General features: G+C 38.1%; 1 protein-coding gene across 1 annotated transcript in view; it reads left to right on the forward strand.

The window, feature by feature from the left end:
• LOC150095133 (uncharacterized) overlaps positions 1–14,888 on the forward strand; it is a 489,238-nt gene that overhangs the window by 160,503 nt on the left and 313,847 nt on the right. Inside the window, exon 7 of the mRNA XM_090410959.1 lies at positions 13,792–13,992. Within this exon, the coding sequence (XP_090267085.1) occupies positions 13,792–13,992 (201 nt within the window). The remainder of the gene's footprint in view (positions 1–13,791; positions 13,993–14,888) is intronic.

Raw genomic sequence — 14,888 nt, forward strand, 5'->3', positions numbered from 1 at the left:
CCATTTAAGAACTCAATTATTAGCAATATCATAAGGGATTTTGTGGCATGCAGTACTTGCGGCATGTATGCGTCTCGGGAATTACGTATGTGGCTTGTTAAAGAGAGTGGAGAGCGTATGTGCGCAAAATGCAGGCAGTTGGAGGAAATAAGTACATTAGATATATTGATATCCGACTTTGTTGCTCCAGGAACGGGGAATGAATGTAGGAAGACAAGTAGTGTGATAGGAGAGAATGAGAAAATAATAGTTGATAGTGTGGAAGGTGCGAATGACTGTGAAAGTTTAGGAGATGGTTTTGTTTGGAAGAGTGAATTTAGATTAAGAGTGACTGACCTGCAGAGGGAGATAGATGAGTTGAAAGAGGAGGTGGAATGTCTCATGAATGAGAGCAGAAGTATGAAAGATAAGATTAGGAGAATGGAAGAGATAAATGCAAGGCGAATCAGAGTAGGAGAGAGAGAGAATTTAATGAGTATGAGTGAGAGGTATGGGGGTGCTAGAAGAGGAGAGAATGGAAACAGTAGAAGAGAGGGAATCAGAGAGTGGTATGGGAATGCTAGCAGACGAGAGGATGGAAACAGTAGGAGAGACGGAATGAGAGAGAGATATGGAAGTGCTAGAAGAGGAGAGAATGGAAACGGTAGGAGAGATGGAATGAGAGAGAGGTATGGGAATGCTAGAAGACGAGAAGATGGAAACAGTAGTAGGAGAGACAGAATGAGAGAGGGATATGGAAGTGCTAGAAGTGGAGAAAATGGAAACAGTAGGAGAGAGGGAATGAGAGAGATGTATGAGAGAGGGAATGAGAGAGGAGTGCTAGAAGAGGAGAGAATGGAAACATTAGAAGAGAGAGGTATGGAAATGAAAGAAGAGGAGAGAATGGAAACAATAGGAGCGAGGGAATGGTAAGAGGTATAATGTATGGCGACTCAATGATCCGTGGTGTTCAAGATAGAATGCGTGAGGAGCGTTTGCCAGGAGGAACAATAGAAAGGTCGGCTATGGCAATTAAGAGAGGTGAAAGGATGGATGAGATGATTGTGATGGTAGGAACGAATGACTTGAGTGGTAATGTAAGTCAGGCAGCGAGAGATATGAGATTTTTGCTTGAGACTGTATGGAAGAAGAGAGAGAGAGGAAAAATAGTGTGCATGTTGCCTAGGTATGATAATGATGAGCTGAGCAGAAGAGTGGTGATATTGAATGGCATAATAGCGAGAATGTGTGACAAGAGAGTACTGGTATATGTGGATGCTTGGAGTGCATTTGAGGAAAGAGAGGAATTGTATGCGAGATACCGTTTACATTTGAATGAGGAAGGACGTAGGCATCTGGTGAGATTGCTGTTCTGAACGAGTCAGTGTGTCCCAGGGAGGATGATAGCAGGGGTGGCCTCTTGTGGGAATGGATACTTGGGAGAAGGGAGACAATGTCAGGTAACACTGAGCCCAGTGGAGTCTAGAAGGGATAATGCTGGGTATAGAAACAATGGCATTTATATGGTTTATACTAATGCCAGGAGTATCCGGAATAAGGGAGAGGAATTGGTGGCGCAGATAGCATCAGCCTGGCCAAAAATTATTGCGATCACTGAGACGTGGTTAACAGAAGGGGATATAACAACAGTAATAGAAGTCGCTGGGTATAGCATTTTTCGTCAGGATAGGAGGTGAAAGCATGGTGGTGGGGTACTGCTTATGATAAGTGATGACCTATGTCCTCTAAGAGTGGAGAATTTGGAAGGAAGTGAGACAAATGATTTTGAGAGCGTATGGTGTGAGGTAGAGGTAGGCAAGACAGGATATTTAGTGGGGTGTTGCTACAGACTCAGGAGCACAGAGGATGGGGACCAGGAGATGTTTAGACAGCTAAGTTTGGCAAGTGCAAGAAGAATGATTGTTATGGGAGATTTTAACTTCAGTAGTATAAATTGGAGAGAGGAAGATGCATGTAGCAATAGGGGAATGGAATTTCTAGTATTCTTGAGGGACAAATGTCTTAGGCAACATGTAACAGAGGGAACAAGAGGTTCAAAAGTTTTGGATTTGGTTATAGCATCAGAAGAGTTGATAATAACTGAGATCACATCTCTCCCACCAGTTGGAGAGAGTGACCATATGGTGTTGACTTGGAAAATGAATAGACATGCAGGAGTATCAAAGAGACGGGAACTTATGTGGAATTATAAGGCAGGTGATTATAATAGTCTTAGACGTCAACTTCGGGAAGTTTCATGGAGGGAGGAATTGGAAGGCCGGGATATCACTAGTGCGTGGGAAATTGTGAAAGAATATTTGTTATCAGCAATGGTAAGTTGTATACCACAAGTGAAGAAGAGGACGCAATTTGGAGTAAAGTGGATGACAAACAATATTAAACAGGAATTGCATGCGAAAAAGAGGCTATGGAAGAGATATAAGGAGACAGGTGAAGAGATGCATGAGGAATATAAGATACAGGCCAGAAGAGTGACTAGTGTGGTAAGGAAAGCGAAACTGGAATATGAGAGGAGATTGGCCCTAAGATCCAAAGAAAATCCTAGGGAATTTTTTAGCTATGTGACCAGTAGGAGGAGAAATGACTGTTGAAGAATGATATTGTGGGATAAAAATGGGAATAGAGTGACTGATGCAGAAGACATAGTGGAATTGTTCAACGAACATTTTATTGGTGTATTTCATCCTAGAAGAGTCAGTTTTAATGCTAGAGATGGGACTGGTTCGAGGTCTGGAGGTACAGGAGGAGAGTGTGTTTCAGATACTGAGTACTCTGGATGTCAGTAAAGCTGTGGGACTGGATGGTATTTCACCACGAGTTTTGAGAGAATGTGCTAGGGAATTGACAGTGCCTTTAACGTGGCTTTTCAATGAAAGTCTTGCTGCGGGAAAGGTGCCCAGGGAATGGAAGGAAGGTAAGATAGTGCCATTGCATAAGGGTGGTAACAGACTGGAAGTGTCTAATTATAGGCCAGTCTGTGTGTCATCAGTAGTTGTTAAGATCTTGGAGAAAGTAGTGAGGGACCATATACAGCACTGGGCAGATGAGGGTAATGTTATCTGTGAGAATCAACATGGATTTGTGAAAGGACGATCTTGTTTTAGCAATATGCTAGCCTTTTATAATAAAGTTTTCAAGAACATTAGATGAGGGTAAGGCATATACCGCAATTTTCTTAGACTTGGCGAAGGCATTTGACAGGGTGCCACATGATAAGCTGATATTTAAGTTGCAGCACATGGGTCTGGATGTCAGATTGGTCAACTGGATTCAGGATTGGCTGTCTGATAGGTATCAGAGAGTTGTGTATGGTGGAGCAGTTTCAAGGAGACAGAGGATTACAAGTGGGGTCCCACAGGGCTCAGTACTAGGACCTATATTGTTTAACCTTTATATCAGTGACATAGCCAGTGGATTGCAGGGGGATATTCAGTTGTTTGCGGATGATGCGAAGCTGGGAAGGATTATTAGTAATAGTGCAGATGTGGTAGTTCTGGAAGTGGATTTAAATAAGCTAGATAGATGGGCAAATGAATGGGAGTTCTTTCGCTTGGTTGAACAGCGGGAAGGAGTGATGACAAGAGGCCATCCCTGGAAGTTACGAAAGGAAACTGTGAGCAAGAGGGTAAGGAGTGGTTTCTTTGTGTGGAGGGTGGTTGAGCCATGGAATGCATTGCCTAATGGAGTGGTGGGAGCAAGAACGGTCAGTGAGTTTAAAGAGTGGTATGATAGTCTTTGTGTTTCTCAGGGGGGGGGGACCTCCCCTCGATGAGTCTTGACAGACTTTATGTCTTAGGAAGGACCTCCCTCGATGAGTCTTTTGACTCCTTGGAGGCCTGAATAATAATAATAATAATAATAATAATAAAATATTTTTCTAAATAGTTCTGTCTTTTCTTATATATTTCTTATCACATTAAACATTCAATTTAATTGCAATGATTGTGGTATAAGGATATCATAAGTATGAAAGTAAAAGCATTTATTCATCCAACTAGTTTTTTATGCATGGTGGCATTGTTCAACAGGAAATGGATGAAAGAGGAATACAGTGCTGCAAAGGACATAATTGAGATATTCAGAGAGCATTCATCAAGGTGCTTCATCCTCAGTGTGAAATCAGAAGCTCAAGCACATAAAGAGTGAAATGTGAGAGGACTTAATGAGCAAGAGGGTATATGAGCAGTTGAGTAATCTAAATGTCAGTAAGGCAATAGGACTTGATGACATATTACCAAACATGTCTTAAGGAAATGTTCCAAGGAGATGGAGATAGAGATAGCAGGAGTCTTGGATTACCTGTTTAACAAGAGTTATGCAACAGCACAAGTCCACAAAGGAGTGGAAGGAAAGTAAAATTGTTCCATGAGAAAGGAAGTTATGATATCCTTATATAAGCATCTGGTCATAGCCAGTTTTGAATACTGGTTCTCAGCTTTGGTCACTGAGATTTAGTAGATTATATCATGATTGCTTAATTGCAGATATTGTAGTTTGTTTGTTGAGCTGACGAAACAAAAGAAGGATAGAAGACAGTTGAAATTTATAAATTCATTCATTGTATAGATAATGAGGAACCCTCTGTTGCAGTTGGCTGAGTCATTACTACTATTAGCATAATAAGAACAACACAAATGCCTACAATTCACAATTTAGATGGAAAAGCAGAACACACTTCCATTTCTAGATACACTTGTCACACTTCTTCCTCCTGGCAGTTTTCCTTCACTGTTTACTGGAAACTGCCAATATATACACATAAACTCCTACCACCACCCAACACAAAAACTAGGTGTCATTATTACATTAAAACAGGGCTTTGAAGATTTGAACCAATGAACAAGCACTTAATGATGAATTAAAAGTTATCAACAATGCCTTTCTAAAAAATGGTTACAGCCAAAATACTATCAACAAAATTCTGCACAAGACCTCACTTAAAAACAAAAATAAACAAGACTACAATAAAACTTTAACCATTCCATACATTAAAAGGATATCAGACAAAATAAACACAATACTACAAAAATACAACTTAAGCCACCTTTAAACCTCCTGCAAAATTAAAGAACTTACTCAACTCATCCAAGTGAGTATCCATTCCCTCCACTGGCCTGCTCTGGGGTATACCGCATTCATTGTACCTGTAATTTTTCCTATAGGGGAAACAGGATGCACAATTCCTATCAGAAGAAAGGAACACAACGACACATTAAATATAATAACTGTGGTGAAGCTGACCTTTCTGATCATGCCCTGAACGCTTTACATAGAATTGACTAGAAAAGCACCTGTTGTTTACATCACACCAAAAGCATGATATGAACATAAATTAAGAAGGCCTGTGAGATTCTTATCAACCACCCTAATCTTAACAATAACGATGGTCTAAAAATTCCAAGAATATCTTCTTCTTTTAGGAAGAAACCATTTTCTGTCCACTGCTGCACAAAGGCCTCCTTTCTCTGTTCTTGGCAATGGTTGACTAATTTTCCCCAACAAAATTTGACAATTGATCACTACACCTTCTTTTAGGATGTCCTTGTCCCCATTTCCCTTCTTTAGAACCTAGTTTGTTAGTATGGTGGTCCATCGCTCAACTTCTCTTCTGGATAGATGTCCAGCCCATTTCCACTTTAGTTGCTCGTGGTGAAGAATGATGTCATTGATGTGAGTCTGGTTTCTTATCCAGGTGTTTCGCTTCTTATCTTTTAATGTGATGCCCAGCATCAACCTCTCCATTTTTCTTTCAGTTGTTATTAATTTATTTGGCAGCACTTTTGTTAGCGACCAAGTTTCACAACCATATGAGATGACTGGAAGTATACACTGGTTAAATGTCTTCCTTTTTAAACAGAGTGGGACATCATTGTTTTGAAAAATGCTATTTATTTCCTTTTGGAGTCCACAGTTTCGATCAATGAGATGACCTAAGTATGTATATGAAGAGATTCTTTCCAAGAAATTGTTTTCTATTATTATGTTTTTTGGTGTTACAAAATGATTAAACATGATTCTAGTTTTTTCTCTGTTTATCTTTAGACTGACTTTTCTGCCTTCATGATATAGGTCTTCTATCATTATATGCAAAAATTATGATATCATCTGCATATCTTAGGCATGTTAAATTTAAATTTCTGTTATTAATTTTTATACCAAGGTTTGTCCAGTTTATATTATTAAATATTTCTCGGACTGCTGTAAAAATTTGGGGTGATACAGAGTCTTCTTGTCGGACACCTTTTTCAATTGATATTTTATTGCGACTTGTGTGAAGTTGGATTGTTGCTGTTCCAGTGAGGTATATTGTCTGGAGGAGGTCCATATATTCTCCAGGAACTCCCTGATTCTGGAGTGCTTTGATTATTGCATTAGTTTTGATGGAATCAAATGCTTTTTCATAATCAATGAAGGCTAAACTGAGAGACAATTGGTTTTCTTCTGCCTTTTCTATTATATGTTTTACTGCATCAATATGATCAATTGTATATTTAGTTTAATCCTTTATCCAAGTGTGACCAAACAAAGTTTGCGCCTGAAAATGTCTTCAGGACTGGGGTAAGGTAGTACAACACCAGGCAACTCATAGCAAAGGTGGACCAAGCTAACATCACTCCTATCTCAGTATCTCCCATAATGCAAAACACATCTCCTTGCAGATATGTATAATGTTATGCATTAAGGGAAGGGCCACTACCCAGACTAGTTTCGACCTTTATTGAGGTCTCTTCAGCGGGAGCCAGGCCCTGAAGTGGAGATACCAGGCAGAAGCAATGGCAGGTCATCTTTACCTATAGGAGTTGCCAAAAGGTGTGCTACCTTTTTATTAAATTACTCTGGATTTAGAGAAAGATGTTGAAAGTTTATTTTTCACTTGGTTAGACTGTAATAAATTTAGTTTAATCCTTTATCCAAGTGTGAGCAAACAAAGTTTGCAACTGAAAATATCTTCAGGACTGGGGTAAGGTAGTGCAACTCATAGCAAAGGTGAAGCAAGCTACCAACACTCCTATCCCAGTATCTCCCATAATGCAAAACACATCTCCTTGTGGATATGTATAATGTCATGCATTAAGGGAAGGGCCATTACCCAGACTAGTTTCAACCTTTATTGAGGTCTCTTCAGTGGGAGCCAGGCCCTGAAGTGGAGATACCAGACAGAAGCAATGGCAGGTTATCTTTACCTATAGGAGTTGCCAAAAGGTTGTTGCCTAAGTTGTTGTACTACCTTACCCCAGTCCTGAAGATATTTTCAGGTGCAAACTTTGTTTGCTCACACTTGATCCTATCTTCATCCTTTATCCTAGGATGAAGTGCGCTTAACTTAGTGAGAAATTGTTGAAGTTCATCCGAAGAGCCTTTCCATACAGCAAAAATGTCATCGACATATCTGAACCAATGAGTCGGTCTGGGAGAAATGTTGTCAAAGATACGTTGTTCAAAATGTTCCATTAAGAAATTGGAGGTAGCAGGAGAAAGAGGATTGCCCATTGCTGTTCCTTCAATTTGTTGATACAACTTATTTTTAAAGGAAAAATAACCAGAATGTATTACAAAATCAAATAAGTTTACAATGTCTGAAGGAAATTCCTGTTATAGTAATTCACTGCTTTCAGAAAGAGGCACATTTGTAAATAAAGAAACAACATCTAAACTGATCATGATATCAGAAACGTCCAAATGAAGATCTGAAATTTTATTTTTGAAATCCAAAGTATTTTTTATATAATTATCAGTTCTTCTAGTCGAAGAGGAGAGTAAATTTGATAAAAATTTTGAGATTTTGTAAGTGGGGCAACCTATACAATCTACAACTGGTCTTAACAGAATGCCTGGTTTATGAACTTTTGGAAGACCATACAATCTAGGTGGACAACTGAAGAAGGTTTTAAGTTTTTCTTTTGATCTTCATTCCATGTAGATACATTATCTATAAGAGAATTAAGTCTCTTCAGTTGACTCCGGGTAGGATCCAATGTAAGAGACCTATAAGTTGAACAGTCGCAAAGTAAAAGAGACATTTTTCTCTCATATTCCTTCCTATCTTGAATCACTACAGCCTTCCCCTTATCAGCTTTCATAATAATTAAATTATTGTTATTCTTCAGTGATTTCAATGCTTTAAACTCAGAGTAAGAAAGATTAGAACGAGGAGGCTTGGCATTAAAAAGAATTTTTGCACATTCAAAACGTAATTTTAAAGCATTAAAACTGAGTTTAAAACATTGAAATCACTGAAGAATTTTGCTACCTCAAGCAATTCATTCAGGTTCTCTATCATTTCCATTTTATCTCCTTTCAAATCATTCATACCTGCCATCGCTATCGTTTCTTTCACCCTTTGCTTTTGCTTCCTAATAGACTCATTTACGTCCTTAATGGTCGCACCAGGTTGGTAAGATTTTGTCAAATTCTCTACTATCACACCTCATACTAACTAACGAATCTCCATACAGCACTCACTCTTTCATTTTGTTTATGCTCACAATCATACTCTTATTTTTCCTGTCATACTTTTTTTTTATTGGCTGGTACACTCGGTAGACATTTGTGCATACCCTCCAGCTGCTGCTTTGTTCTATGTATCGCTCTGCTCAACAGCATGATCTCATTCATTGCATCTATCTCATCTTTTTTATTATCTGTTAAACCATTAATTTGTTCTGTAATAATACCTTCATTCACACTTTCTACATTCACGCCTCACAGCTCTCTGGTACAACCTCAGAATTTCTTATCAAATCGCTATTTTCTACATTCTGAAATTTGACAAAAATATCACACTCACGACCTGAAATACACTTTAATTCTTAATTTTCCTTACATTTTCTACACACATTCACTCCATTATCATCATCTAACCATACTCCAACCGCTCTCCGCAAAGCATACATTTCACAGATAGTACGTTGAATAATCTCCTATATATTGCAGTTATTGAACAAAGATAGTGAACCATTATTACTAGCTGCCATTTTCCTTCTTACCGGAGCCATGTGCACGCTTCTATCGTATTTTATCAAATTAATAATTGAAACACCAAAAACACACAAACAGAGACACACTAAGATATGAAAAGCAAACAAAACTACGTGATATTCAAGCAAAATTGTCAATGATAACTTAAAATAACACTTATCTTATCAGGAGCTCTCAACAAACACTACAGACCACGAGTCCCTCTAGCGGCATATAGTATACTATCCAAGAGAGCAAGGAATCTTGATACTTCTCTTGCATCCTTGTTGTAACATGTAATTAGATTACCGAAAGGACTTCTGTTAACATCTATGCACACTTCTGTATCATGGCTCATACTAATTCTTTCAGAATGTTCTGGAAGAGTTAATAAGATGAGATTAAGAATGAGATTTCTTATAGATAGAAGTTAACATGGATTTGTAAAAAGGAAGTTCTGTTTTAGTAATCTAATTATATTTTATAACACAACTGCAAGAGGGATACACTGTTGAAATGGCACAATGTTTGTATTATGATGTTTCCATTTCACTCACTGGGTTTGAAAAACATTTGGAATAAAGACGCAAAAGTTATTATTATTATTATTCCTCCCGTCACGACGAGAATCGAAATTAGGCCTATTCCAATCGAAGGGCGCAATGTACTGTCGTTCTTCCAATTCAAGTTGTTGAAAGGAGCTTGCCAACCTGCTTAGCAGAGTAGTGTAGTTAATGTATTTGCTCTCCAACCAACCTGTGAGTTCACCTGCTTAGTTTGGATGTTTGTGATTGTGTATAAGTGGATAATGAATTTCATCACCCAATGTGAGACCACCACTCCACTTATCTGAGGCCCGAAGTGGCTTTAAAAAGTTCCATGTTTGGTCTGTGGAGAAGGGTTTCCTGGACAAGTAAAAAAATGAATTTAAAAAATACAAAACTCTTTATTTTACCCACACTACTAAAGGGCTGTAGGTTTATTACTATTATTATTATCAAGGATCCTGTGTAGCTCAGTAGAGGTGGCGTTTGCACTCTACAGCACTTGATCTCATGACAAAAGACTTGTGTTCGAATCTAGTCGCTGACTGGATCCTGAGTTAGTCGATCTCTGGCATAGGCAAGCATAAGCGGATTTTTCATCCCGTTAAACGCAAGAAAATTGGTCATCGAACCTACACTATTTTCAGACATTAAAAATATTGTGTTAGAGACCACGAGATGGTGGCACTTGCTAGCCGCCTTCTTCACTGCATACTGATTAATTAGTGATAGCCTTGGGCCAGCTACTCTGATTGGTTACCACTGTAGATTGAACTGCCTACTCAGTCTCCAAAAGTTAGATATGGCTAAAACAGCCTCGCCTACTTCCTATATGGGAACAAAAAGGTGTTAGATGATTTTAATTATTATTAAAATCTGACCCCCATGGGGGTCAGAGACTCATCATGGGAGGTAAACACTATTACTCATCCAACCGTGCTTTAAACTGATTCAATGCAAAAAATTCCATTGCATAAAGGTGGTTCCAACACTGCTGTTGTAAATTACCGACCGATTAGCATATCAGGAATCATTGTCAAGGTCTTAGAGAAATTAGTCAAGAAAAGAATACAGGATTGGATAGATGAAAATGGGATATTGTATGGGGGACAACATGGTTTTGTGAAGGGTAGATCATGCCTCAGTAACTTGCTCACGTTTTATAACACAGTGACGGCTGAACTGGATAGGGGTAATGGGTTTACAGTGATACTACTGGACCTTGCCAAGGCCTTTGACAGGATACCACATGGAACCCTAATCAGTAAACTGGAGCAGATGGGGATAGATATAGGGTTGGTAAGATGGATAGGAGGGTGGTTGAAGGAGAGATACCAGAGAGTGGTTTATTCAGGAGTGGAGTCAAAAAGACGTCTTGTGACTAGTGGAGTGGCGCAGGGCTCTGTTCTTGGACCACTGCTTTTCAATTTGTTCATCAATGATATTGGAAAGGATTTGAGAGGAAGTGTTCACTTGTTTGCTGATGATGCAAAGTTGGGTAGAGCAATTGTGAGTGCACAGGATGTCAAAATTTTACAGGATGATTTGAATAGTTTGGAGAACTGGGCTAGGAAAAATGGATGTCAGTTTAATGTGGCAAAGTGTAAGGTTATGCACTTTGGGGTGAAAGAATAGCAGCAGTATATCGCATTGGTGGAACCATACTCCAGGAGATTGAGGCCAGGGATTTGGGAGTGCTGGTGGATAGAGAGTTGAAGTTTAGGGGCACATTGCAAAAGTGACTAAAACAGCTCACCAAATCACTTGGCTTATGAAAAATACTTTAACATGCAGAGACAAACAAGTTGTTGTTCCTCTGTATCGAGCCTTGATAAGACCCCATCTGGACTTCTGTGCCCAGTTATGTGCACCAAGGTTTCTTCGTGATGGGGAGGAAGTGGAGAGGGTCCAGAGACGAGTGACCAAGATGATAGCAGGTCTGTGGAATGAACCTTATGAGAATAGGTTGAAGATTTGTGGGTTGCAGAAATTGGACGATAGGCGAAGGAGGGGTGATATGATTGAGACATTCAAATTACTGAAGGGTTTTTATAAGATTGATCCAGAAGATATTTTTGAAAATATGACTGGTGGTGGGAGGACTAGGGGCCATGCATGGAAGCTGGGCAAGAGCGTGGTTGACAAGGGTGTTCGAGCTAGGTTTTTTACTTGGAGAGTGGTGAATGAGTGGAATAAGCTTCCAGAGTCTGTTGTGGGTGCTACGACCGTGAATGAGTTCAAGGCAATAGATACTGTGTGAATGTTGAATAGTTGTTCCAGACATGATGTTAGGGCCTCCCTCGATGAGTCTGTCGACTCCTTTGAGTTTCCCGGAACAATAATAATAATAATAATAATGTGTCTACATTCACAACACACTCAGGCAATGCATTCCACTCAAAAATGACTCTCCACGCAAAAAACCTGCATCTCACTCCTTTGCTCACACCCTCCTTATAGTTTCCAGAGATGACTCCCTTGTTCTACTCCCCTTTCCCATTCTATGAAAAATCTCTTCCATGTCAAACTGATAACAACCCCTGCCTAGCTTATACCTCTCAATCATATCCCCCCTCTTCCTCCTATTCACCAGACTCTGCAACTTACATTCTCTCAATCTGTCCTTGTACTCCACATTCCAAAGACTACTGACTACCTTTGTGAATCTTCTCTAGTCCCTTTCCAAAATATCCTATCACCATGAAAAACCTGCGACCAAATATGTGCACAATAATCCATATGATGCCTGTTCAAGACCTTATACAATAGCATGGTAACCTCTCTATGCATATCAGGGTCTTCCACATCATTGTCATTATCCGATGTGACATCTTCACAACTTGTTCAATGTGGTCCATGAATTTCAGGTCCTTGTCCATCACTCCTAGATCTCTCATCTCCTCTACTTCCTTGAAAGTTTCCATACCAAGTTTATACTTTGCATCCCATCGTTGCTTACCAAATTTCAGAACCTTACACTTTGCAACATTGAACTTCATTTCCACTTACCTGCTAATTCATGCAATTTATTCAAGTCTTGACTCTGCATTGCTCTCTTCAGTTTTTCATCATCTGTGAACAGCTTCATATCACTACTTAAACTCATTCCAATATAATTTATTTATTTATTTATTTCGTATGGAGTTCCCCCCATTTCCTCCCCATCCCTTAGGACAGAATGAGCTCTCCTAACAAGAGATTAAGTATGTATTTTATGACTGTAGATCCATATGTGTTTACGGGGCCATTTTGCCTGTTCTGAGGGATGAAAAACTTGAGTTTCAGGGTGAAAAAAATCCTCTAACTCCATATGAGACCAGTTAACTTACCTTTAGTCAAAAGGGAACAGATAAAGATTCCTCACATCTTGGAATCGAACCCAGGTCTTTTTTAACCAAAGGGCTTCGACTATACCAACTGAGCTATGGAGGCTCTATTTCTCATTAACATACAAAGTGAACAACAATGGTCTCAAAAGTGACCACTGCGGTTCACCACTAGTGAACTTTCTCTTTTGGGATACTGCATCCCCATATACAACTTTCTGATACCCATCTGATAGCCAGTCACCGATCAAACTCAGAAGTCTGTTATCCAGTGCCATCTGTTTCAATTTATTTACCAGCTTGTCATGTGGCAGTCTATCAAAAGCTTTCGCAAAATCCAAGTACAACACTGTATATTTATCTCCCATGCCCAAGATACCTTGTTATAGTATACAAGTTAGTGCAAGTAAGTTAGTGAAACATGATTTTAGTTTAACAAAGACATGCTAATAACCACAGAGAATACTTCTGTTATGAATCCATTTCGATATCCTAATTCTCACCAGTACCTTCACCACAACTCCAGATTGGCCTATAATTTGAATCTACAGCCTTATCACCACCTTTATGCAGTGGAACAATTTTAACCTCCTTCCACTCCCTTGGAACCTGTGATGAAAGGTTTACAATCTTTTGTGGGTGGGAATCACATGAAAAAAAAAAAAAAAGAGATAGATACAGAAGAAAATGCTTATACAGTGAAAAAAAAAAAAAAAGATTGAACCATAGATTAATAAAATGCACCAGGGAGTGCACAAAGGTTATTGAAGATGAATCATTTTAAGCAGAATTAAGATATGTGGCAGCTGCAGTGGTCTTTTCATATTCACTCTTATGGTAACTAAATAATAGTATATTATATAATCACTTAATTATGTAATTATTTAATTAATTAAATAATAGTAATATATTATATAAAACACAATGTAAAAACCATTGTATACTTTTTTCTCTTCTTACAGACTTTTGCCAATGTCACTTATGATTACTGGAATAGCGAAAGTAATGTGATAAACAAGAGAATCAAAGTCTACAATTTAACAATTCCTCGCCATTCGTATTCTTTCGAGATACGACAAGAAGATAATCAAAAAGTTGGTGTTTATGCAATGACTCTCACGGGATCCAAAATGGTTGCTAAAAGAAAATCACTTGCTAATTATGTAAGCTCTATAAAATCATTATATTGCAGCTAATAGTTAGATTATTCATATTTTATTCTTTGGTCTGAAATAGTGTTTTTCAACTGCTGATATGCTTACCATTGGTGGTTCATGGAAAAAGATTTCATGTGTGAATAATGGACTGTTGAATATTTTAAATTTATGAAATTGTGAAAATTAGAGTATTAAAAAGAACCCTTCTAAAGATAAATAATGACATATTTTACCTATCTCTTTTCATTCCAACAGGAGGTGAAAAATCCTACTATTTTTGAACAATAGTAAAACTACGTTTGAAAAATATTTGAAAATCAACATTGATTTTCAAATATTTTCTTTGTTCAAGCTTCAAGCAGATTGCTATATGTTTTTCAGAATGCTTAAAATTGTGAGTGAGTCTTATCTTACATTGTTTCCTATTCCTTCCTGGTCAACTTTATTACAACACAGTGTTGCTGTCAACTTTATTACAAAACAGTGTAACAGCAACAGTGTTACTGTTAACTGTTTTGTAATAAAGTTACTATAGAATATTAAGAATTTATAACAAAACACACTGTTTTGTTATAAAGCAACAATATGCATTGTTGCTTTATAAAGTTACTATAGAACATTGAGAATTTAGCAATGGTTTGCATCAATCGACATAATCCATGCTTTGTGTGCCAGCTCGCATAATTTAATGTCACATCACCATTTCCTTTCATTCAGTTTCTAATTTCTGTCACTACTATATTACCATTATGTTTTCTTGTGATTTATTGCATTTAAATAATCAATAATGCAATTTATTGCATTATTGATTACAATCAAATCACATCACCATTAATATAGTATTTTAATAGTTCATTTTGTATTATGCATATTTTAATAACTGGTAAATCAATATACACATA

The sequence above is a fragment of the Typopeltis vanoorti genome, chromosome 21 (genome assembly GCF_054136105.1).
Source record: "Typopeltis vanoorti isolate ZY-2024b chromosome 21, IOZ_Tvanoo_1.0, whole genome shotgun sequence".
NCBI classification, from domain to species: Eukaryota; Metazoa; Arthropoda; class Arachnida; order Uropygi; family Thelyphonidae; genus Typopeltis; species Typopeltis vanoorti.